Source organism: Euwallacea fornicatus, chromosome 39, assembly GCF_040115645.1.
Source record: "Euwallacea fornicatus isolate EFF26 chromosome 39, ASM4011564v1, whole genome shotgun sequence".
Classification (NCBI taxonomy): Eukaryota; Metazoa; Arthropoda; class Insecta; order Coleoptera; family Curculionidae; genus Euwallacea; species Euwallacea fornicatus.
In genome coordinates, this window is record NC_089579.1 from 832,527 (window position 1) to 858,104 (window position 25,578).

General features: G+C 43.0%; 2 protein-coding genes and 2 long non-coding RNA genes across 6 annotated transcripts in view; 1 reads left to right on the plus strand and 3 right to left on the minus strand.

Annotated features, from left to right (window-relative positions):
* sona (sol narae) overlaps window positions 1–11,667 on the minus strand; it is a 34,601-nt gene extending 22,934 nt beyond the window's left edge. For all 3 annotated transcript variants that reach the window (XM_066301376.1, XM_066301378.1, XM_066301377.1), the window contains exons 1-2: window positions 11,140–11,667; window positions 2,680–2,756 (exon numbers count right to left, since the gene is read on the minus strand). In XM_066301376.1, coding sequence (XP_066157473.1) covers window positions 2,680–2,742 — 63 coding nt within the window. In that variant the 5' untranslated portion in view covers window positions 2,743–2,756; window positions 11,140–11,667. The remainder of the gene's footprint in view (window positions 1–2,679; window positions 2,757–11,139) is intronic.
* Window positions 11,668–13,116: 1,449 nt separating this feature from the next.
* LOC136349618 (uncharacterized) lies at window positions 13,117–14,154 on the minus strand. The gene is made up of 3 exons (XR_010733849.1): window positions 14,026–14,154; window positions 13,732–13,963; window positions 13,117–13,646 (listed from the first exon to the last, which is right to left on the minus strand). It is a non-coding gene; the product is annotated as an uncharacterized lncRNA (long non-coding RNA).
* Window positions 14,155–14,156: 2 nt separating this feature from the next.
* Window positions 14,157–15,562, plus strand: LOC136349617 (uncharacterized). Its single transcript, XR_010733848.1, has 3 exons — window positions 14,157–14,808; window positions 14,868–15,212; window positions 15,283–15,562. It is a non-coding gene; the product is annotated as an uncharacterized lncRNA (long non-coding RNA).
* Window positions 15,563–18,016: 2,454 nt separating this feature from the next.
* On the minus strand, window positions 18,017–25,430 carry LOC136349630 (early endosome antigen 1-like). Its single transcript, XM_066301311.1, has 9 exons — window positions 25,331–25,430; window positions 25,151–25,236; window positions 19,503–25,092; window positions 19,005–19,437; window positions 18,792–18,884; window positions 18,610–18,743; window positions 18,369–18,563; window positions 18,244–18,318; window positions 18,017–18,131 (listed from the first exon to the last, which is right to left on the minus strand). Exons 1-9 carry the CDS (start codon window positions 25,367–25,369, stop codon window positions 18,084–18,086), a joined length of 6,693 nt encoding a protein of 2,230 aa, XP_066157408.1. The 5' UTR covers window positions 25,370–25,430; the 3' UTR covers window positions 18,017–18,083.
* Between the last annotated feature and the right edge of the window lie 148 nt (window positions 25,431–25,578).

The window sequence follows — 25,578 nt, forward strand, 5'->3', positions numbered from 1 at the left end:
AATCCTGATTTCTTGCCCTTTAAGGCCCCCGGATTCGACCTTTTGTCCAGGTTAGTACGCCCTGTATAACGCGCAGATTCGCATGCAGAAAATACATTTACGTGCCTCTGCCTTACTCAATGTTGTCGAAAAAGTCGGTTTTCATGTGACTCCTTAGACTACGTATACAGGGTGTTGTTCAGGTACGTGGCCAAATTTGGGGGGGGGGGGGGGGGGGGTTTCTAAGGCGAAAAGCTTATGTACGTAAGTCGGGTAACGGCTCGCTTTCAACAGACGGGGGTGTTACACTTCAAAGATCGCTTTTTCGTGAAAATACTATAATTCTTTAGCCGATTTTGATGGAACTTGGCCCCGCTATTCTTGATTATTATCGTTGTCCATGGCCCATAGACCATTTCAGGCTTTTTTCCCACATTCCCCCCTGAAGGGATGCCCATGGGCGGTTCCCGGGGACCGACGGTGAAGAGAGGAGGGCGTTTAGTGGGTAGACGCCTCCCTCCACGGGGCGAATCCCACACAACCCGGTCGCCAGCCTACCAGGCCGGGCGCCGTTAGAGGCTTTTCCCCCCTCTGTAATGATTGAAAAAAAGGTTTTTTTCACGTTAACGAACTAATAATACAATTTTTTCGTCTCCCAAAATTTTTCTCTTCGAGCTGCGTTTTTAATTGCGGAATAAAAAAAATATATGAAGAATTGAAAAATTAGCGGCACATAAATTACAATAATAACTATCGATAACGCCGCCGAATTGACACAAAATCGCTTAAGAAATGATTGAGGTTTTCGTGAAAAAACCATTTAAAAAACCGACCCCCTGTATCTCACGAACGAAACGTTCCGGGCCAATGCTCGTCTACGCTCTTAATTTTGGATTCACTCGGAGAATCGCCCCTTGACGTTTATCCACGTGCTCAATTGACAGTTCGGAGTTCAGAGAGCGCACGCTCGGATGTCCACACCGTGCACGCCCTTCGGCAGGGTTTTCGCCGCAAATTTAAGTAGATTAAAGGTGCTTCGAGTGCCCGTGCGCCTCGCACTGGACAGAACGACACTCGCGGTGATTTGACTGCTCCGGCGCATGTTCATTCGCCCGATTTACGCGGAATTCGCTGCGAACGCCCCTGCGACGCACCCCCTGCCGGGGGCACGCCTTCGGGGGGTGGTTGTGGGAGCAACAAGCCACGGACGTACGTGCTGTCAGGTGTGATTTTTTAACAGCAGTTCGACCTTCTGCCGCGGTTAAGAAAGAAGATAAAATAATCGAGTAATTCATTGTGAAACTAAGGTTAATAGCACTCGTCGGGGGGATTTTAAAGCATTGCAACAATAAAACAAAACGTTTCTCGTTGAGGCCAATTAAAAATGTATACACGTTGGGCGTGGCCTCGCGGGGCTCATTATTATTATTAGTCACCCGGTTGCATTTAATGACATAACTGTTTCTAGATATGTAAGTACGGGTATAAATGGAATATATTATGTAGGTATATTGGAAAAATGCTGGTTATATAATAATCCGAGGGTTTGCGCAATTAATGGTGCCTAGTTAGCAAATGTCGGCAGTGCGCTCTTCACCAGCCTTGAAACACATACTGAAGATTGTGCGCGTTTTTTTTTGTTTAATATGGCAAGCCTAATCGTGTCGCATTTCACGGGAATTGTCATATCAACGTTGGTGAATGTCAAATGTTACGTCAATGTCAAACGTTTTGCCAATGTCAAATGTTACGTCAATGTCAAATTTTACGTCAATGTCAAATGTTATGCCAATGTCAAATGTTATGCTAATGTCAAATGTCAATGTCAAAAAAAAAACAAACAAACAAACAAACAAAAATACCAGTGTTGTTGCCGGAATTAATTTGCTGCCATCAGATGTCGCAAAAAAACTGCTGTTAGATTAAACATTCGACACGCTTTAGCATAAAATCTATATTAAAATTCCATCAGAAACGTTTAATGTTAAAGTGGAAAATTAAGAATTATTTTATAATAACGAGTATATTTTTTGTTCGCAGCTCGATACACCCGTATTGTCCGTACACGAGCAACACAAATCGCCAAAAAAACAACAAGCTATTTGATCATTCTCGGTAATTGCTGGGGCAACATCGCGTCTATTGAGCAATCGAACCAATGACGACTGCATGTATAATGATAATGAGTATGTAAAACCACTTTAAGATTATTATCCAATTACTAGCAGCAATTACGGGTAATAATCGGTCCAGCATTGAACCGCCGTACGTTATACCGATTGAAGGAATTGCTGAAATTTCATGAATGTACCTGTTCCAGTCGGATCTGTTTTGGAAGGAAAATGAGGTGAACTTTCCCGACGCGTTCAGTTTTCAGGTTTCGTCGCTTGCCCTTTCGGGCTCCGCTGCAACGGGGAACGTTTACTCGGCAATATCAATTGAAAGTCGACGTTCCGAAATCGGCCCAGAAATTTAGGCCTGAAACTCCGTAAACCGTTTTTACGTAACGCCCGTGCGGTAAAAAAAAAACATCAAGCGTAACTCGCGGGCGGGTGATTTTTCAAATCGAACACTATCGCCCCACCGCACATCTGCGTTTGGCATTAGGACGTGTTGGGGTGTGGAAAAAAATGACTTTAATCAACGAGTGTTCGTTCGGCTCTAGCCCGAACCAACCCGGGAAATATGGGACCGACTTACCTCAAACGTGGCGGCGTGGTTCAAGAAGAAGAGGAAGGACACTAGGAGGATCCCGGCGGCCATCGCTGTTGTAAACCCTGCAACAAAAATATCTATATTAATGCGAGCTGGTAGAAAAAAATACTTGAAGCATATGAATTCATTTCGGATATGTTCATTTTATTGTTCTGCGATTTGCGCACGAGTTAATTAATATAATTTGTTGTTGAACCGATCGCATTGAATCAAATTAATTATTATAATTGTACTTCGTTTTCCATTGTTGCCAATTTTCAGACGGAACCGATAAGGGCGAAAGCTCGCGGGGGGCGAAATTCCGAGCTTCGGAGCCTGGAAGCGTTTTGGCCCCGCCCACCGCGAACGCCGGCGAGCATTCCCCCTGGCATTTGCAGCGAACGTCGAGTTAAGGCTCAGTTTTTCGCACGTGTGGGCCGACAATTCGGAGCGCGCCCTCTCTCGGCGAACAACGGCACCTTGTCATTGCGAATTGGACAGGAACCTTCGAGGTGGTTTTTCCCTCGTCTTCGTCTGCAAGCGATTTTTTGGCACGACCGCGGCTCGGTCCTCTAGGGAGTCACCCAGAGCTTCAGGAAAGCACGTGTTTACCGGCAGGATTGTTCCACAGATATCGGTTAGGTAATTGGAAATTGTTTCACCGAAAATGACACGATTCGGTGAAAATTTGATTAAAAAAATCTATTTCGTTTGGGAGTATCCTTCCCAGCACCGATCGGAGCAGGTGTTCGAGTTACGTAACGGCGACCGAAAATAGGTAATAATTCACGTTCCGGGAACCATAAAGTGACACTCTGTTTTATGGCGGTTTTAAAGGTAAAAATCACGAAATTTGGATTTACGGACGTAATGACCGACAGGTGGGGTCATTAGTTATTCAGTTGGAATTATTAAAACAGCCTGAGTAGTAGTAAATACCATATATCGTGGATTTGGCCGAGAGGATTAATTAACACCCAAAACTGACCGACGCTTTCGAGCAATTTATTATCTCTAGCTGGGAAATAACCATTCAGGTTCGAGACACGTTTGCATGCAAATGACCGTCTCAGATAAATATCCAAATTTGTCAGGGAGAATGCGAGTTCTTTTTACACAACAAAGTGGGAAAAAAATTAATTCTGCATTATTGCCAAACGAGTCGGTATAACACAATCATTAACGAATTTCACAATCGAGAACGGAAATTCTCGTAATTTCGTCGCGAAACTCTTCGAGACCCTCCCCGAGCGGTTCTTTCGTCTCGAAGCAGAACGTGCATAAGGGGGGTCACATTCACAGCTGTGACCGAAGATCACTGAAATACCGTACGGTATGTGAAAACGAGTTCCGAATGGAAGCTGTGCGGTAAAGAGAGACGCAACGTCACTTCGAGGTCGTTTCAAGGGCAACCTTCTTTCCGAACGGCGGCTCCACGTGTTCCTGCTGGTGCACGTAGGTCTCCGAAAAACGAATATCTTTCATTTGAGCCACTTTTTCATTGGACGTTTCGCCATCCTCGATTTTTGTCGATACCTTGAGGCAGTCGAAATTGTTGCATTTTTTCCCTTAAAAGTTTTGCGGTGCATATTCCCCTGAAAATTCATAAAAATCCTCCTCTCTGAACAAAAAAAAAAAAAAAAAAAAAAAAAAAAAAAAAAAATTAAATTGAAAAAAAAATATATTTTTTTTTAATTTGGCGAACTTGTTTAAAACCCTGATTTGAGGAACTGACGAGAGCGAATGCTCAGAAGAGAACGTCCTTCCTGCTCCATGCACGTTTCAAACACGTTCGGACAGGACTATCTACTCGCCCCAACATCTGCCCCTTTATCGACTGACGGGCAATCTCGATTCTCGTCGTTCATTGCAGTTGTTGATACTTTTGCACGAACTTTGCCCTTTAAAAAATCCCGGAGGAAAAAATTCCGACGAGGTCAGATCGGGCGATCCAGGGGGCCAGCTCGCCTGGTGCCACGTCACCGGTCCGATCGCGAGCGGGACGTTTTCTGACAATTCCGGAAAACCATTACGCAACTCCTCTTTTCTCCATTCAAGTTCCTCCAACGAAGAGGGGCCCGACTAAGCGCTCCCGAATAGGACCGCGCCGCACGTGCACTGTCCGTGGTCTGTGACGTGCGACTTTTCTGAGCCGGTGTGGGTTTACAGCACCGTCCGAAAATGCAGATTATGGCGATTCGCTGCACCATGGTTGACGAAGGAATCTGCATTTTGATTTAATTGCTGCCCTGCCTCGCATGACAAAGCCCGGTTTTCAAAATCAGTCCCATGGAGTCGCCGACGTAAGGAAACGTGGTAGGGATGGTATTCGTCCACCTTCAAAATTCTTTGGACAGTCGTTCTCGACGTTCCCGGTTAAGCAGCGGTTTGATGGCAACTTCCGAAGGCCACAGCTGCAAGAACTGCTACTCGATGGCCTTGATGAGTCGTCCATATGGGAAGCTCTTTCATCCGGAAATCTTCCAGCACCAAGTTCCACCGCCCGAGTGACGTTTCTTCCACCCTTTCCATGAGTAGTGACGATTTCAAATTTTCCATCCAAAACGTGGTCAGTTGTTGAATTTTGAAATGGAAAGAATAATTTATGGATAATTTCACACAGAAAATTAGTTCGATCGTGGAAACAGGAACATGGACACCCTGCAGACCTTGCCATAAGGGGGCTCTAACAACAGGAAATTTCTTTTTCATAGAATTTTTTATTTTTTTTTTTAATTAGACAGAAGGGCCGTCATGAGTTTTAAACGGAGTTTGCATTGCAGAGCTTTTCGAAAAATTCAACAGTTCCGACTATCTGGAAATATCCACAAAAATCGAGGATGACTGCAGCAAAACGTCTAATAAAAACCCTGCTCAAGATATTCACTTTCTGAGGGGCTACGAGGAACGGTAAAAGAGTACGAGGTTCCCCCTCGGGAAGAAAGTTTCCCTTGAAATCCTCCTTGCAACTTCCATTAGAAACTTTTTCCCATACAACGGGCCGCTGTGGCGTGACCTTCAATCACAGCTTCAAACGGAACACCCTGTATGTGTATTGGGCGTTCAAAGCCTTGTAATTGTACCTTCAAGGGGCGATTACCCGCCCGAAAGGGGGCCGACTAAATCAAAAACGCCTTACTAGAGGTTGCGTAACAGCGCAGATGCGATTTTTGGGACGATTCTCGGCGTCCATTTTTTAGTTAAAAGACGCCCCAACTGCGCCGTCGCAGCCCGTTGGGCAGAATCGCGGACGTCGTCGACGTCGCGTATTCCGTCGGACTCCGTCGCGTTCTTCGTTACGCCCCGTACGCGAAAATCGAGGGGTGTCAGATCCGGCGGTCGCGGAGGCCACCGGACGGGACCGTTGCGTTGCCGCGGCGGTTTTCGCACGCCGACGACGCAAACGACGGAGGTGACGCTCGGACAAATGCCGAAACCGACCGGACACCTGGGATCGTAGTAAATCTAAACAGAAAATAATTGTAACGGCCCGATCCGCGTTATGTAAATCGAGCCGAGGTAACGCAGCAATGCGAGAAAGTTGTCACCGCTCCGTTGTTGTTGTCTTGTCGGTCGTTGCGCAACCTTAATGTAGGTCCATTCTGCTCTCCTACAACTAACCTACATAATTAAACGGCTGCGTTTACAGACCCGATCAGTGCTAATTGATTATCGTATCCCGTGCGGTTTTGCAAAGCTTAGTTACGGGCGCATTTGCAGTAATCTTTACGGGCCCGATTGGCCGCGCAGGCGGCCTTATGAAATATTGGGGAAATTGCGAGAAAACCGTCGGAAAGAAGCCCTATCGATTACCCGGTATCGATTTCGGCCCGCGGCGCTCTTCTGCAGAGTTAGTCGGAGACCCGCGGAGCATGTGTCGGAAGGATCACCGCGGTGTGCAGTAATAACGTGAGAGTTACGTAAGAGCTTTTTCGATGCGTGACAGTTGGCGGTGGATTTTTTCCTTTTTTTTTTCCGTAGAACAAGCGGCGTGAAACGGAAAGAGCCGCGAACTTAACGAGGAATTCGTAATCTGCAGACGATGGGAAGACAAGCAGGATATATTGCGTGTCCGCTTCTCGGTAACGCTCATCACCTTCACCTCGATCGTCCGTCAAATTCGCCTTGTCCAAGACGGCATCGTTCGAGCGTCCGGTGGGGTTTCGCAACTCCCCCTGGCGAGTCCGGATGAGGACCCGGTGGAAACCGCTGCCCGGTGGTGTTTATTCGGACCTCCAGCGAAATTAGGGACCTCACAACGGGGATATGCGGACTTCCTTGAGAGATTGTGAAACCGATGGAAACAAGCGCAGTGTTACTAATTGAGCTCGTTAGGCGCATAATTATTGCAAAACTCGTAATAGTTATCTGTCCAGGCATACACGTTAGGGCCCCGAAAAGAGCCGGCAGTTTCTATTCAGCATCTATGCAGCGGTCGCTGCACTGGAGCGGCGTCCGTTGCCGATGGCGTAAGAGGGCAGTTTCGACACTCGGCTCTCGCAGCCATTTTTGCTGAAAACGCAAACTACCTTTGATTAATTGCCGTACAATCACGATTTATTATTATTAAATTTCGGATCTCGGTGTTGTCCGTTACCTAACAGATGCCGAACTGGTGTGTAAATCGATAAATTAACTGCATGAACATAAGTCGCCTCCCAGTGCGCAGAATCGCCGTTTAACGTCTTTTGTTTTGTTTTGTTTTTTTGTTTTTTTTTGTTTTTTTTTGTTTTTTTTCCACTTGGAACAAAAGATTAAGGCGATTGAACCTCCAGTGAGACAGCCCGATCTTCCGAGAATCGATCGCCAATTTACCAAACCAGTTTCATTCATGATCAATAATTCATACTGGGGATCGCTTGAACGCTCGTTTTTTCGAACCTCTCAGCTGAACGGTTCAATGTAATGGAGTCGTTAGACTTCGATTTATCCCATCTGTTTTCGGGAGCGCGCCGCCCCCCGGGGGCCCCCGCCGAGTTGAACTTTAACTCACAACCGATCGGGTTTCCCAACTATGTCGATCCTAATCTGTTGCCCCATCGGGTGTCCGTTTTTGCTCGGCAATTAAGCGATACTATGGAGGAAAAAATCGATTCGATGTGCCCGTTCGATTTTTATGCAACGAAAAACTTTCGCGATTCGGCACGTAACACATTTTACATTGATTTCGGGTCCTTTACGTCGCTAAAGTTCCTTCTAAGGTCGCACGCTGCGCCGTAAACGGGCCGTTATTCCCCTTGGCAGGCACTCGCCACCCATCACCCTCCAGCCGCTAACGTCGAACCGAAATTTATCCCTCGAGGTAAATGGGCGGACGGAAATGCTCGCGAGTTCGGTACTCGCACTCGTTCGATTTTCTCTTACCCTTAATCGTCCGATTGGACGCAAGTACCGATTCGTTAAACCTCCGCAATCCCGAATTTCTCAATGCCCGCGCAAGGTACCTGCGCCGACTTCTAAGGCGGATGCACGAACACATGCGAATGACGAATGGAAAAATATGGAGAAAAAATATGATCGATGATGAAAATTTCGATTATCGCGCACGTACACGCGACTCGATTAAGTGAGAAATGGCTCGCGTTAAGTCGACTTTACTGCCGTCTCGGAGATGGGAACGACGGGCGCAACAAAACGCGGCACCCAGTATAAATTTCGCATTTATTCGTTTGTCAGGGAAGAGCGTGCTGAACGGAGTGACTAGATCCCACGCTAAAACTTCATACCTGGCAACGCTGCTTGGGGCGGGACAAACGGTCGCGTCCAACGACCTGACACCCGCCGAGAGCGGTACTTGAAATTTTTTTTAAGTCAGGGGACGATTTAAGTCAGGGGTACCCGTTAGATGTGACATCGGATATTTCCCAGCTTGGCATAATGACTCTCCCACTTGACGTTAAAAGAAATGTTTTATTAACATCCCCCCCTCGAGTGACGCGACTGGCTCCCGTTCAGCAGCGCCGGGCGGCGTACCCCATATTCGGCTCCTAACGTGGGGATCTCGGAAACTGCAGGAGATAGAGGTCCGGCTAAATAAGGGCGAGCTTGTGCCCTTACGAGGGAAGTATGTCGTCTTTTTAGTTTAAACAAATATGCGATTACTTCTATGTTGTTCTTGTTCCCTTTGCCTGAAATTGCACAGGAACGTGAGAACGGCGAACGCTTTCTTGGGGCACTTTTTTCGACGTCGCAACATGAAAATGGTTTTTCGCAATGTGCGACGTTTCGTTTTCTGAACGCCGTCATCGACTTTTCTCCTGGAGACCTGACCGCGTTGTTGCCAGCTCGGCCGGGCGCGGATAACCGAAAAACGACCACGTGTCACTGCTTCGCGACGTCCGGCCCGTAAGTCAAATTTCTATTTATTTCGGTTACCTACTTGCGCCCATTTCAGAAATTCAAAACACTTCCTTTTTGGAAACTACGTTATCGCCTCCCTTAGCACTCGATCCGTAGCACTGTTAGCCCGTGCAAAAGTCGACTTCAAGACACCCCTTGAATATGTTTAAATGATTTCTGTATATTTTATATTTTCCGGTCTTTGAGGTGCATTTTCAAAATTCCGACAACGGACGTTCTTCGCAAGTCGCCAGGTGCGGCACGTCGCTGTTGCAAACGGTTGATGAGGCCGTTGAGGAGCCGAAACGTCCCGTCCCCGGAACACTGTTCTAGCGCCGCAGCGCGGGAAAGTGCGCCTCGGAAGAGCATTCGCCATTTTCGTGCTCCCCGCCATTTTGAGGCGGGAAAGGAGTAAAAACAAAATGGCGATGGTCGTTTCGTGCGAATGTCGCCGGAAATGAGCGGAATTCACCAAAAGTCCGCAAGGTGCGTTCGTCAATTTCCGGGATTCCCACATTGGGAGCCCAACGCGAGCCGCCCTGTACATTTAACTGTTTCACCTCGCGTCGAGTGTCGGTTCTGGGACGGCCTGCACGCCCGAAACTTTTTTTTCTTTTTACATAACAGAAAACCGCCGTAGGTGCAAAGAATCGTAAAACCCGAAAAAAACACTCACGAGTTTCGTTCGGCAGGCGCAACCTCGTTGCCAAATCGCTCGTTTAACGCTCAATTTGATTCCGCTGCAAAATCGGCTTTTTTCTCTGAGCTTCGGAGCGCCTTGTTGAGGTTTGGCAATCGCCGCCGGTGGTGACGCGACGTGACTCGGACTCGCCCGACAATCGTCCTTTCTTATGCGTGTCCTTTGTCAAACCCGCGACACTAAAACGTGGACAATGAGGTAAACCTTAAAAGCGTACACGTTGCGCAAGTCGAATTTTATAATTCGTTAAGATGACATTACGATATTAACCGTTGGTAGAAGAATAATAACTGTAAACTGAAACCAATAACAATGGATTAGTAATAAATTACATCATTCAGACTTTAATATTCAGTCGATTATTTACCGTTCATAGTGCGCGTGCATTATCAATTATGCGGTACCACTTTTAAGGTATTATTGAAAATATATTGCCTTTTGGACTTTTATGCAGTGACACAACGTCACAGTAGGGTTCCGTCTGCGTTCTATCAAGATTATGCAATTTCGCAAACGACTAATACATGTTTCATATTTCTTGCATATAGCGCAGCCAGTATAATGTAGTTCGTTAATATTCTGCTATTTCCCAATCTCCGACCTCACCACCGTCCCAAGTGGGAAAAAGTCGCTGGAAACGGGTGCCGTGCCGCAGGGCCTGCTCTCGAGGATGGCGAGGCTGGCAATTGTCTCGAGTTGTGTCGTCACTGCGTCGAAATTGACTTTAACGTCTTAATTGGAGAAAAGTAGCTGAAAACGAGCACCATGTCGGGGGGTCCACCTTCAAATGCGACCGAGTTAGAAGTTTGATCGGGCCGCGCCGTCGCTACCCCCCAGCGGACTCGAGCGGCGCCTCAATCGGGCAAAAGCGGCCGAAAACGGGCGCCATCTCGGGACGTTCGCCTTCAGGAGCGACGGAGTTGGAAATTTCCTCGAGTCGCGTTGTCGCCTAGGCAGCGTCTCGGTTAGAAAAAAATAGGTGATCATTGGGGCATGCGTCGAGGGGTGCACTTTCGAAGACAACGAGGTTAGGAATCTGCCCGGGCTGCGCTATCGATATCCGGGAATTGAATTCGGCATAGTCTTCGTTGGGAAAAAGTGGCTGAAGATCAGTGCCGTGCCGTTCGGATCGATCGATTGAGGAGAGTTTCCACGCGTATGTCCCTTACACAGAGGCGGAAAAAGTATGTATTTTTGCATTTCAGGAACATCACACAGACAAGTACGTGCTCGTACCGACACGAAGACTTGAGACTTTTAAGGTGTCAATCAAGGATTTCTACAAATCCGACGAATTGATGTGTCTGAATAAATTATATGTTTGTGCATCGTGATTTTCACCATGATCAAATGTTGTGAATTAAACGTCAAATTTATTCACAACTTCCAATATCGCCAGGAGAAGGAGCTTTCCTGGGGCCACTTACCGGATATATTACTCGTGGAACGTTGTTTTGGATCTAATTGAAGAAGTTCGACAAATCCCAACGATCTTCGCACAACTGATGACTACTTATCAAAACAGGGAGAATTTCAGCTAGGCGGGGGCACTAATCACTACATAAATCAACACTTCCGATCTGTCTGTCCGACATTGATCCACGAACTGTCATATTCTTTAGCAATTCTCAATTTCGGCTCGAAATTCAATCGCAACTTCTCTTGCTCAAAATCGGAAAATATATGTATATTTGTATACGGAGAGAAGTAGGAAGTGAGAAGAGGAATATAGGAGAGGAGGAAAAATGAGGAGAGTCGACCTCTGACCGCGTACGTCCAGGTCCGAATCAGTACTGAGAACTGACCGTTGCCGAATTTTTTAGGTCTTTAAAAGTCAAAAGCGGCCGTGAGTGAAGAAAAAACAACTGCTGTGAAAGATAAAACAAAAGACAGTCAACGCTCGCGCGAAAAACGAATGGCGCGCGCCGGCTCTGCGCTCAGCCAATTCTGATCAGCGCGTTTCACGGCTGACTCGACCAGCCGAGAGGGAAAGTTAAGGGGCCAAAGAGGGGAAGCGAGAGAAAAATGGTACCGACCGGTGCGAGAGGTACCGTTCGTTTCAGTAACGCATTTCACGCTTGCCGTCTGTGTCATTTTTCACGTTTATAGAAATACAGGGGTCCGCGTTCCAAGCTCAAACTCGATCTTTCCAAAAATCATTAATTAACCATCAAATATCAGGTATCTCTGCTCGATGTATTAAACACCTTAATTTTTGACACTTTTGACGTTGATTTTTGACAGTTTTGACGTTGATTTTCGACAGTTTTGACGTTGATTTTTGACAAGTTAATCCGCAGCAACAGATATTACCCTCGCACCACCGGAAACTCATATCGTTAATATGGCGGTTTGAACTTTAACCTTTTTTCCGCTTTCATGGAGTGAGTTTTGTTAATATCCGCGGGTATAACGTTTTTTTTTTATATGGTTGACAGTACCGATGTTTGAAAAGTTTGGTAGACCGATCGCTTTCACAACAATCAGTTAATTTTCTACTGCACTGCATCAGCTGGGAACGCTCAAGGATCACACAGAGTGAAAATAAAATTGGTTGTTCGGCACTTCTCAACGGTTAATTAGCAGTTTTTCCTTCGTTTATAGTGATCAAGCTGTAGATCGCAACTATTTGAGATACGAAGCAGAAAGAGCGTCAGGTCTCTCTGAAATATGCGTATTTGACAGGGAGCGTGTTAGTCAACGGAAATCCCAACCGTTGTACAACAGTTAACTCTACCGAAGCCGGCTAATGGACGGCGTTAAATCTGGCCGTCTCGACGGCCAGAAACGGGCCGAAGCGTTTTTGATACAGATTTAGCGGAAAATGCCGTAGCCGTATAGAGTTGCTTTTATTCTGTTATCGTTAACTTGAATTTGCACAGGCAGTACAGGTAGAGTAACCAGTTTTGTTGCACTGGGTTCCCCCACATCTTGTCTATGTCCGCATAATATTGCGGTTTTGAACCAAGTGAAAGGAAAATGTTACACCGCTGGTTCTGGGTTACGTATTCCGCCACGACATGGCAACGTCGCCGTGCGCTATTGAACAAAATTATTCGGCTAATTTGCAATAATAAAAATTTTAAAATGGAATTAAAAAATATTGTATATGACCCATATATATATATGTATATATATGTATATATACATATATATATATATATATATATATATGTATATATATGTATATATACATATATATATATATATATATATATATATATATATATATATTTATATATATGTGTGTGTGTGTGTGTGTGTGTGTGTGTGTATGTCTATGTAATGGTGAAGGAAAGTTGTATATATTATTATTGTTATGTATATTATACATTATCATTGTATTTATGTTATTTACTACTACGCAATCTCACCTCGACTAGCTCCTTTTCTGCTTTCCCTTTCCTTTTCAATTCCCGGGAGAGTCCCTGTCCGAAACGAGAGTCCCTGGCACTAGACCATCTCTTAGCGCCCATAATAGTAACCTCGCTCGACAGTGCTTCATCTCTAGGGGGCTCTGTCAGTTGCTATGCATATAGAGCCACCTCCGGAGTGGGATACACCAACTACTTTAGATACCCCCACAGGTAGAAATGGCAGGGATTTAAGTCAGGTGATCCGGGTGGTCAAGAAGCAGGCCCACCCCGAGCAATCCAATTTCCTTGGAACGTTTAAAGGATTTCTTTCATAGCGACTGAAACGAGCAGGCGCTTCGTCATGTATAAGCCATAAATGATACCTAACACTAGGTGAGACAGCTTCTAGTAGGTTGGGTAATATGTTCTCGTAAAACATGCGGGTATGTTTGTCCGCCTAATCATCTGGGTAAAGGGAAGGGTCCAACCAAATGATTTCGAACCATTCCTGTTCGCACATTGACGGAAAGCTGCTGCTGGTGCCGCCATTGATGAATAATACGTGGATTTTCATCCGCCTAGTAATGTTCATTGTGAAAATTAAAAATTCTATTTCCGGTAAATAAGGATTCGTCCGTGAAGAAAATAAGCGAAATAAATTACCAATATTTTGCGTTTCTTTGTCTTAACCGGCGAGAATACTGCGGAAAGCTTGCTTCAGAAAGGGTTTGCGCTTTCTGTAAATGATAAGGGCAGAGCCGTCGCCCGTGGGGTATGTGCCACACACTAACGCGATTGGCATTCCCCAATCGTTTGCTGGGCCCCTTCAGGATTTTGTCTAACCGTCGTTAAAACATTTTTCTCATTTTCCATCGTTTGAGCAGTTCTTGGCGCCCTGTAATCAGCAAAATTACCTGTTAGTCTTCCTATTTATCTCAACCGTCTGTGAGGGCTTACAGAGGTGTTTGCACAAGGTAACCGACGGTCGGGCTATGTGTCTTCGTAGAAACGCCTTATTTCCTACGAATTTCCATTCTCTTTTCCATGCGTAAACTGAATGTCTGCCGGTTCCTCAGAACGAATAACTCTCCACAGTAAATACTTATTTTGTGGAGAACTCTGCCAAAAGTCAACTGAAACGTCACAAATTCAAATCGCCGCGCACCCTACGTCATTCTCTTTTGTTTTCGTTTGACAAGAAATTTATGACGTTTACAAAGAATGCCAACTAGATTATTATTTTTTAATTGCGGTCCGAAAGCAGCTTTTCGTGACGATTAATAAAATAATTTTTATCTGGAAAACGGCGCGCCGCAACGGAAAAGTACTGGAGGCACTTTTTGAGCAGAATTAATCTGGGCTTGGGAAAGCGACGTTAATTTTTCCGAAAAACCGTTGGTGCACAGTTTTTCCCGCCGAACATCAAGGCTCGCCGGCACGAACGCCACTGACGTGAGTGCTTTAGAAAACAATTTTGTACGTGTAAACGTAACCTCTAATGATCGATCAAATCTCAGTATCTCAACGTAATTTTCCATAAATGCAAAATAAACCATTAAAGACGAAAGAGCTAAAGTACCCCGCATCGTGAAAGGAGAACAGTTGTTGTTTGCGATGTTACCCGGAGCGCCGTGCTCGAGATTCGCAGTCGGGGTGGTGTTAAGCTCGGGGCGTCCCAGGAAGACCACACTCAAAATGGAGAACGCCATTAGACGAATCTTTCTCAAGGATCCCCGAAAGGTACCGAAACAAATCAGGAACGAAATCGCCACACAACTTAATCTTGAACTTACTAATAGAACCGTAAGGAATCCTCTAATGGCTGCAGACCTTTACGGTAGGGTCGCCGTTAAAAAACCACTGCTCTCGAAGAAGGACGGGATGGCTCGTGTAAGATTTGCGCAGTCCCACTTGTCTCCAACTACGGAGAACGGATTACCGCCCTTTAGGGTGACGAGAGTAAGCTTAACTTATTTGGTTCCGATGGTAAAGATTACATGAGACGTCCAGTGGGGGAAAGGTTCAACATGAAACACCAAATTTTTACTGTGAAACGCGGTGGTAGAAGTATAATGGTCCGGAGGTGTCTTCCTCGACGCAAGGTTGGTTCCGGTTGAAGAACACATTGATCGCTGTCGATACCGGTAAGTCTCAGAGAATAACATGTTACTGTTTGCTGGAAAAGAAATCCAGCTCGGTCGATTCGTTTCACAGGGTAATGACTCAAAGCACACATCGAAAATTGTAAAGGGCTGGTTTTTGACGAAAAATGTCACTGTGGCCTTCTTAGCCTCCAGATCTCAGTCCTACGAAGCATTCGTGAGAAATATTGGTTCGATAAGTCAGGTTTGAAACAATTAAAAGCAAAACAGGACTTCTTCGAGCTTTCCAGGAAGAGTGGCAGAAAGTTCCCGTGGACACTTTGCAAACGTTTGGTAATTCTATGCCGAGGAGATGTCAAGCCCTTACGGAGATCAAAGGCTCTACAGCATGATATTGAATTGCCGTAAATATAATTTTTTTTTAAAGTTATAACAATAACCCATACCTTTTTTCACCCTTTATATACATACAGGGTGTGGTGCCCCATTTAAAACTGTGATTAAAGATTACTGAAAAACTGTAAGTAAAATCAATAATAATAATTGCTCTAACATTGAACTGCGTGATATGCATTTTTATTATGGTTTAGCTGGAGGCGATGCATGTGCTGCAAGATGTTTGTACGAAGAAGCACTTCCAAACGGGAGAATACCTAATTCACGGATGTCCCGTAACATCCATCAAAAACCGGAAAAATTTGAGTCTTTTAAAATAAGACGTCGTGAGGCGGGACGTCCGCGAAGGGCTCGGAATCCTGCAGTTGAACTATGAGTCTTGAGTGCCATTGAAAATAATCGTGACACGAATTGCAGTTCAATAAAATATTTCAAGAAGCTTAACACATGGGGTTTTAAAAGAACAAGTTCTCTCCCTCTATCGCTGCCAAAAGGTCCAAGTCCTTTCTCCGGTAGATCCTGCGGCCTGTGTACATTTCTGCAACTCGATTAGAAATCTTTATAACGAAAATGGTAAGTTTATACGGTCTAGTCTTTTTATGGATGGACGTCCTGCCTCGTGACGTCTTATTTTAAAAGATTCAGATTCTCCCATTTCTTGATGAATGTTACTGGACATCCGTCAATTAGGGATTCTCCCATTTGGAAGTGCTTCTTCGTACACACATCTTGCAGCACATGTATTGCCTCCAGCTAAACAATAATAAAAATGCATATCACGTAGTTCAATGTTAGAATAATTATTGTTATTGATTTTATCTTACTGTTATTCTCGATTTTAGAGAAAATTGTTTTATAGATCTCTCTATTTCGTACGATGCCCTTGTTTTCATGGTAAGCTTTGTCAAAATTTCGGATATTTTTCACGTTACATGACACTTTGCATGCACTGTTTAAAATCTATATTACTCGTGAACTGGGCCTTATTTCGAAGTCGACAAAAAGCACCTTTTTAACTTAGAAAACCGTGCTTTGTCAATTCGTGTAGTCAAAATGTAAGAAAAGTTACACGAAAAAAAAAATTAGGGCCCAAAATTACCTAAGCCGGCTCTCTTTAACACACATCTAAAAAAAGAATTTTAATTTTAGTTTGAATTTTCTAATTTGCCATAAAAATCTGCGTTAACTGTTAAAATTTCATCACTTTATCTCAAACTGGGTCGAATATATCGATAAAAAAACCATCTTTTAGGGCTCACTTGTCAAAAGGACCTAGCTCCCTTAAGGTCCATTTGCCGACCAACGTTTAGATGAGGTTTTCTGCCTATTTTTTGTCGTACAGTCACCCCCTGAAATATTTACTTTTAATTTCCGGACACCTTGTATATATACATACTTCACCATTATGTTGACATTTCAAAACTATAAACAAGTCAATTTATGATTCAATCGTTGCTTAAGAGAGCTTTTAGATGTGTATTCATATGTAGTGACTCTGATATATATATATATTGTAGATCCTTAAACAAGAAACGAATTTTTCCATTAAGGAGTACTTTTTGGCCATTTGAAAAAGTTTAATTTCAATCTTGTTCAAAGAATTGACAAATCTATGTGTAATTTTTATACGATTTGAATAATATTTCCATAACAATATTAAGTTATACCTACCATGCAATATACAAACACCGCGTTAAGAGAACAACATGTCTAGGAATCGAATTTTAAGCGTCGTTTCCACTAAATGTAGAAAAATTTGCATTGCAAATTGTCAGTCACTACTTACCATGGTAATTTTGGTGGTTTTCTATTAGTTGGTTCTTCTTCTTTTACATAATCCTTATGGTCTTCACAAAGCTCATCAATTAACAATAAAATTATGAATTTATTTGTTTATAGCTGCGAAATCTTGATATAGTGGTGAAGGAAATGTGCGTTAAACCATTAAAGCTTTTTATAATTAATAACACATACATGTATTTTAGCTGTTGTGGTCCTAGAGCTTGGTTTATTTTAAGCTCTCGCGAAAACCTTTATTTATTTATTGAGAGTTATAAGCAAAGTGAATGTTTTTGGTTAAACATGCATTTAGAAGAGTTAGCGAAGAACCGTCTCCATAAAATCTTGCTGAAAGATTATTTTCGAATAGGTTTCGTTTTATTTTCCTTAAAACTAACATAACTGATTGTAGAGAAACTAGAGTTTTGAGATGGTCCTAAATATGCACCCTTTCGTATAGATTAATTTCAGACAATCGCTTGACAGCCAGCAATGGAACTTTTCCTGAAGGCGGCGACAAAGCAGAAACCGGATGAACTGGTTATATTTCGAAGATTGGTGCTAAATAAACATAGTTTTGTTTTATAGGGAGGAAGATTTTGAGGGAGTAAATGTGGCTATTTAAGGGATCTTGGGGACTACTATGACTTAATTAAATAAAAATCTCAGTCAAAGCGAATTATTTAAAAAAAAAAACAAACAAACAATACAGGTAACTTAATACTAATGACTAAGAAATTATCGGCGATTCCGGAAAATGCTGAGCCGCTTCTTCGGTGACGCGTTCTAAAAATGGCGGCGTTTTAATTTTCTTTAAATGTCAAAAGAAGTCCAACCCCCTACACCCCCACCAAAACAAAAAACTCCTCAACGCCCAACCTACAAAACTACAGTTTACCTTCGAATTTTCTCGCGTAGAGGCGCCGCCGTCTCTTATGTCTTTAAACAAAGCTTTAATCCTCCCGGGTGTAGTCTGGAATGAAACGTAATAAAATCAAAAGCAAATTCAAAACAAAAACCCACCTTTTTGGGAGTGCTGAAATTCTGTTCTCGAAGCGGCTGCAGCTCGTTACCCAGAAGTGACTGTCGGCCACCACTTTTGCTGGGAGTGGGCGGACCCGGTTTCTTGTAGGAGGTTGTGCCGAAGTCCTTTTTAGGGCGGGGCTTGTCTCCCGCCAAAAGCCGGCATTGGCTGTCGTCCAATTCGATTTGCCCCGTCTGCACAAGCTAATGACGTTGACGATTTACAACAATGACAATTTACCTTAATATCGTCGTCCTTGAAACGCGTGGGACTTACAAACTGCACCTCGGCAGGATAGGAGCTCTTCAAATGGGGAGGAACCATAGAATTGCGCCATGCTAACTCTGACATCCGACTAACGTGTGAATCGCGACCTGAAAACACTACCTAAAGACCTATCATACGTGTATGTCAATTGTTACCTGTCAAAGGCTGACAGCGACCCTCCTTTAAGTCTGTCAAATATTTGTTGTTGAACATGTCGTCGACCTCGTCTTCCATCTCAAAATTTCGACCTACAAATTTGACACCTTTTCATAACACTTAAATGACAGGTCGTATGCGTATTAAGTGCAACGACATATCCTAGGGTTTCTGTTCCACCGACTACATTGCCCCAAATGCTAAATACTGACCGATACTATTAATAGAGGTCCTTCCTGCGGTCATATCATTTTCCTCCTTGAGGTCATTCTGCAACCGCGGCGGTAAAGTGGACATTTTCCGGTCGCGCATCGTCGTTGATTCCCTCCCGTAAAGTTGCGACAGACTCTTCACCTTCTGCATCTGCTGCGGGTCTTTATCGCGCGAAACCAAAGACCCGCAACTGCCCATCACACTGTTTCTGTCGGCCACTTTATTGCTCCTGCCCCTCGATGACTCCCTCCCAAAGATATCACTGCTTTTTGGTGGATTCCGATGCGTCTCCAACAATCGGAATTTTTGCTCAGACTCGAACAACTCACTCCTCAAATCGTCGTTCATCTTATGCAAATGGGCAAGTTCTCGCACCTGCTCAGCTTTCAGTTTGGTAACCTCCTTCTGCACTTCCTCTCTGTACAGCTTCAGCTGCAAAATATTGTTCGAAATTGTTTATTTTCGCAGAAATCCCACTACATTACTCTACTACATACCATTTTATCCTTCATTTTGTCCAATTTTTCCTCATACTCGATCCTTAGTTCCTCCACTCTCTTCACCTTCTCTTGCTCTCGTTTCAACAGCATCAAAAGCTCCTCCCGGTCTCTTGCTCTCTTTTGCTTCAACATTTGAATTTCCTCTATGCGCTTGTAGTTGTCGTCAAGTAGTTTCTCATAGGCTTCCTTGACATCGCCACTTTCCTGAGTACCCTTTTCCAATGCATGTCTTAAGCTAGAGTTCTCTAACTCCAATTTTGAGTTAGACAGTATCACAGAGGCATAGGCCTGTCTTACTTTATCCCGTTCCTTCTCAGCATTCTCAATTTTTGCTGTTAGGGCTCGTCTTTCGTCCACGGCTGCTTCATGAGCTCTGAGGATGTTCGTCTCGGTCTCCTTCATGATTTTGGTCTGAGACTGCAAAATTTCATTGCGCTCATTTTTTATTTTTAGCGTTTCTTTTTGGCTGACTTCAAGGGAGAGCTGCAGTGTCTGATTCTTTTCTACGGCGACTTGGAGACGCTCAAACATGGAGTCACGGTCTTTGATTAACATCTCGCTCTCCAACTTGAATCGATCCCTCTCTAATATCGCTTTCTCTTTCTCCTCTACGGAGCGTTGCAGAAAATCATAGATGTCGTTCTTTTCCTTGGAGATGTCCTCCTTTTCTAATAATACTTTTTTGTATTCATTCTCCAATTCTTTCTGCTCTTTGGACGCAGCTTCCAACTTCGCGAGGGTCTCTTGGTGTTCTTTGTTCAAAGTTTCGTATAATTCGCTATTTTCCAGCTCCAGTTTCTTTATTTCGCTTTCACTGTCTTTGTGCCCCTGTTGAAGTTCTAAGTTTTGCTTCTTGGCCGCTTCAAGCTTAATGGAGACTTTCTCTAATTCCGAGAATAACTCCTCTTTTTCCTTAATGGTATTCTGCAGGTTCTTCAAAATTTCGGTTTTGGTTGGAGAAGCTTCAAGTTGCTGTAGCAATTCTTTAAATTTTTGCTGTAAGGTTTCAATGAGGGTCAAGTTATTTTCTTTCGTGCGTTGAAGCTGCTCTATTTCCTGGCGGAGATTTTCTTCTATTCTATTAAAATCTTCAAACTTTTGTTCAAGTTCACTGTTTAAGTTTCTCTGCAATTGAAGAGCTACGTGTAACTCCTCGTTCTCTTGAATGCTCTGTTGAAGTTCCACAATATGCTCTTTTGCTGTTTGAAGGTTATTTTGCACATGCTCAATTTCACTGGATAGTTTTTCCTTTAAAGTTGTTGAGTCTTCAAGTTGTCTTTTCATATTCTCTCTTTCCTGTTTAGTGATTACTAAGGTGGAAAGAACTTCCTCGTGTTCCTTTTCCAACTTCTCCAAATGTTCATTCAACCGTTCATTCTCCTTTCTCACTTTCTCTAACATGGAGGAAACTTCTCTCACTTCTGTAACCAACACCTCCTTCTCCTCAGTTATTTTTTGCAAATTTGCCTCGTTTTCAGAGCACTGCTTCTTCAGGTTAAGCTGCAGTTCTTTTATTTCCTCCTCTCGTTTCAATCGATCTTCATTGTACGTTTCCACAGCTTCTAGAAGGTGTTTCTTTTGATTAGTACTTTTCTCTAATTCACAGCGGTTCAAATCCAGCAAATTTTGCACTAAAATGGTCGCGTTTTGGGATTTTTGAAGCTCATCTTCTTTCAGCTTCAGCTTCGTATCTGTGGCTTCGAATTTGGATTGTGTCTTTTCAAGATTTTCCTGTGTAGCTTCAAGTTTTGCTACTGTGTCCTTCAGGGATTTAGCCAGCTGCAGCCGCTCCTTTTCCGTGGCTTCAAGACAAAGCTGCAACTGCTCAATTTCATTAGATAATTTTTGCGATTCATTGGTGAGAACTTTGAGTTGATCTTCCAAGATTTCTTTATCCTTATCTCCTTTCTTCAAGGCTTCAAGGAGTTCTTCTTTTTCCTGCAAGACTTTAAGTAAATCGCTCTGATTCAAATCTAGATAAGTTTGCAATGTTCTGGTTTCTTTAAGGGCATTCTGAAACTCCCGTTCGCTCAGCTTCAGCTCCGCATCGGTGGCTTCAAGTTTGGATGTAGTTTCGTTCAGAGTTTTAGTCGCAATTACCCGCTCTGCTTCTGTGGCTTCAAGACGATCTTGCAGCTGCTTCATTTCATCGGAGAGTTTCATTGCTGCATTGTTGTAGTCTTCAAGCTTTTCTTCCAAGTTTTCTTTGTCTTTATTGCCCTTTTTCAAAGCTTCAAGGAGTTGTTCTTTTTCCTGCATGACTTTAAGGAAATCACTGTGATTCGAGTCTAAAGAATTTTGTTTCAATCTGATTTCTTCACGGGCTCCCTGAAGCCTCTGTTTGCTTAACTTCAACTTTGCACTTGTAGCTTCAAGTTTTTCTTCCGAGGCTTTAAGTTTCAATTCTGTGCCTTCAAGCTTCGATGTAGTTTCGTTCAGAGTTTTAGTCACAATTGCCCGCTCTGCTTCTGTGGCTTCAAGACGATCTTGCAGCTGCTTCATTTCATCGGAGAGTTTCATTGTTGCATTGTTGTAGTCTTCAAGCTTTTCTTCCAAGTTTTCTTTGTCTTTATTGTCCTTTTTCAAAGCTTCAAGAAGTTGTTCTTTTTCCTGCAAGGCTTTAAGGAAATCGTTGTGAATCGAGTCTAGAGAATTTTGTTTTAATTTGATTTCATCAAAGGCTTTCTGGAGCTCCTGTTCATTCAGCTTCAACTTTGCATCAGTGGCTTCAAGTTTCTCTTCCGAGGCTTTAAATTTCAATTCTGTGTCTTCAAGTTTCAATGTTGTTTCGTTCAGAGTTTTAGTCACAATTACCCGCTCTGCTTCTGTGGCTTCAAGACGTTCTTGCAGCTGTTTCATTTCATCTGAAAGTTTCATTGTTGCATTGTTGTAGTCTTCAAGCTTTTCTTCCAAGTTTTCTCTATCTTTATTGCTCTTTTTCAAAGCTTCAAGAAGTTCTTCTTTTTCCTGCAAGACTTTAAGGAAATCGTTGTGATTCGAATCTAGAGAATTTTGTTTTAATCTAATTTCTTCAAGGGCTTTCTGGAGCTCCTGTTCATTCAGCTTCAACTTTGTATCAGTGGCTTCAAGTTTCTCTTCCGAGGCTTTAAGTTTTGATGTATTTTCCTTCAGAAATTTAGTTAGATTAACACGTTCTTCTTCTGTGGCTTCAAGACGTTCTTGTAACTGCTTTATTTCATTGGAGAGCTTATGCGTTGCTTTAGCGGAAACTTCAAGTTTTTCCTCCAAATTTTCCTTTTCCTTATTAACCGTAGCCAAAGTGTTAACAAGTTGTTCATTTTCATGTGAAATTTTAAGGAAATCGCTCCGATTCAAGTCCAAAGAATTTTGTAGTAATGCCATGGCTTCAAGGGCTCTTTGAAGCTCTTCTCTACTCTCTTTCAGCTTCGCATCTGAAACTTTAAATCTTTCTTTTGCAGCTTCAAGTTTCATCTCAGTTTCCTTCAGGGTTTGTATAAAAATTGCTCGCTCTTCTTCTATGGTATTGAGGCTAATTTGCAGCTGTTCAATCTCACTAAGAAGTTTCCGTTTTATCTTTATAGAATCATTAAATTTTTCTTCCATTATTTTGAACAAATCTCCCTGCTCTTTATAAGCAGCCTTAACGTTACATAAATTCTCTTGCTGCTCCTTATTTACCACCTCCAATTCCCGTTTTTGCAGCTGCAATTCATCAATTTCGCTATGTTTATCTTTATTCACCTTCTCAAGCAAAAAATTCTCCTTTTTTAGCTCAGTAACTTGACTCTGCAATTCTAAACACAGCCTCTCTTTCTCCTTGACAACCCGCTCATGTGAATTCTCCAAAATCTCAATTTGCTCCCGCAGCTCCTTCTCTCTTTTTTTCTCTCTCTCACTTTCCCAGTTCTGCATCTCCACCTTCGAGCGCAATTCTTCAGCCTCTTCCTCCACCTCCATTCGGTCCTTATTGGCCATCTCTAGGGCTTCAAGTAAGCGTTCTTTTTCCTGGGTAACTTTGAGCAACTCGTTGCGATTCAAGTCCAGAAAGTTTTGCACCAAAATTGTGGCTTCCTGAGACTTCTGAAGCTCTTCAATTCTAAGATGCAGCTGTGCTTCAGAGTCTTCAAGTTTTTTAACAGTTCTATTCAGGGATTTCTCCATCATGATACTCCGTTGCCGAAAGTCTTGCTGTAACTGTTTAATTTCGCTAGAAAGGTTCTCCTTTACCATTTGAGAGTCTTCAAGTTTTGAATCTAAATCTTTGATGAGATTTGAAAGGTGTGTTTTCTCTTCTTGCGAGTGTTTTAATTCTTTTTCTGTAACCTTTAATTTTGCCTCACTTCTCTGTAGCTCTCTTACACTTTCTTCAAGCTTACGACAAATTTCCAACTTCTCCTGAAAAATCACAGAATTTTCCTTTCCCAACTTCTCAACCTCATATTTATTCTTTTCTAAAAGAGCCTCCATAGAAACCTGTAACTTTTTCAAGTCTTCACTCTTCTTTTGAGCATCAACTTTCAAGACCTCACTAGCTTCAGTCAATCTCCTGTTACACTCCTCAGAAATCTTTAATTCCTCCTTCAAATCCTCAACCCTTTTCTCAGACTCCTTAAGCTGCACATCGACCACAGTGTGAGCCAGGTCTTCTAGAGGCTCAAAACAATTTGATCTTCGTTTGACAGAGCTGTAGCTATCATCATGATTTCCAGTGTTGCGATATTCGTCTAGAAGGGACTGCAGCTCAGTGCAGTACTGTTTCAGGTTCTCATTCTTTTGTTCTAAATCTGTGGAGGTTGCAGTAATAAGATGAAACTTTTCTTCGAGACTTACATAGCCTTCCTGCCATTTTTGACAATCCCGCAAAGAGATTTCCAGCATTTCCTTCAGTCGATTTTGTTCCGCTTCCAACTCCTCGTTTTCCTGAGTGCATTTCTGCACATACTGCTCAAGCTGTTGCACCTCCATGCGCAACAATCTCAGAGACTCCTCCAGGTGCAAGTCTTTGTGTTTTTCAGGAGAGTCCGGCTCTGAAGTTTCAATTTCTTGCCTTAAACGTGCTATTTCCAAACTCTTTTGCTTTAATAAATTTTCAAGTTTATACACTGTCTCTTGCAGCTGCAGCATCTCAACTTCACTCTCAGCTTTATTGCTTTCAAAACTAAGCCTTAGCATTTCAATTTCACGCTCCTTCTCAACTAGGCGAGCCTTTTTTGAAACTGGGGTTGCCAGAAGTTCTAGCAAGGGGCTCTTCTTACCCACTGGGGTGTTAGTAATCGGGGGTTTTTCATCACTAGAGATATTCTGAATGAAATCATCTAAATCTTGATTTGTAGTTTCACTGGAAATGAATACCAAGAACTTTTTAATGTGCACTTGAGTGTGCATATTGAGGCCGTAGCACATAGGGGAAGTGAACTCACTCCTCCTATCATAAATACATGTATAATGCATCAAAAGAGATGTGAGGTTTATCAGTTCGTGTTGGGGCATGTCACTAATGTGAATGCTCTCGGGGTTCTCGAATTTGATCAAGGGATAATGCTTCGACAGAATCTTAAAAATCACAGTGAGATCATCGTCGGGTACCGTAGAAGTTGTTTTTTTGCTATGGAGTGAAATTTTTAAATTACTTAGATTCTATATTTGAAGTAAACGGGACTTACATGAGCTTTCGAAGATTGCGAATGAATTCCCCATTTTTCAGCTCTTCTAAGCTTTGTATAGGCTCATGCAGCTTCAAGCAGTTTATCTATAGTACCAAAGCAATAGGAATTAATTTAGTTTTGAGAGAGATATTAATGATTGTAGAAAGGAATAAAGTCGGAGTTTGGGAACGCACTTACCCAGTCAATCAGAATGGTTTTCCAGCGAGTTTTGTCCATTTTTTAACTTAAATCTACATTAAAAACTCGGTTTGATCAAAATTTGAAATAACGGACTAAACTATTTACGATTACCACATCAAATGACTTATGTCAAATGGAGACACATATGATATATGGAACAGGTGGTTTTTAAAGAAGCCGTGTAAAAAAGGTACGGCAACGTCGCTGCTATCTGTGGTCGGCCATTTTACGCGCTGATTTCATAT

Coding starts and splice junctions, on each gene's coding strand:
- LOC136349630 (XM_066301311.1), bottom strand. CDS start 25,369: ATGGACAAAACTCGCTGGAAAACCATTCTGATTGACTGG. Junction 25,093..25,150: donor CGCAATCTTCGAAAGCTCAT/GTAAGTCCCGTT, acceptor TTCACTCCATAG/CAAAAAAACAACTTCTACGG. Junction 18,744..18,791: donor TCGCTGTCAGCCTTTGACAG/GTAACAATTGAC, acceptor TAGTGTTTTCAG/GTCGCGATTCACACGTTAGT.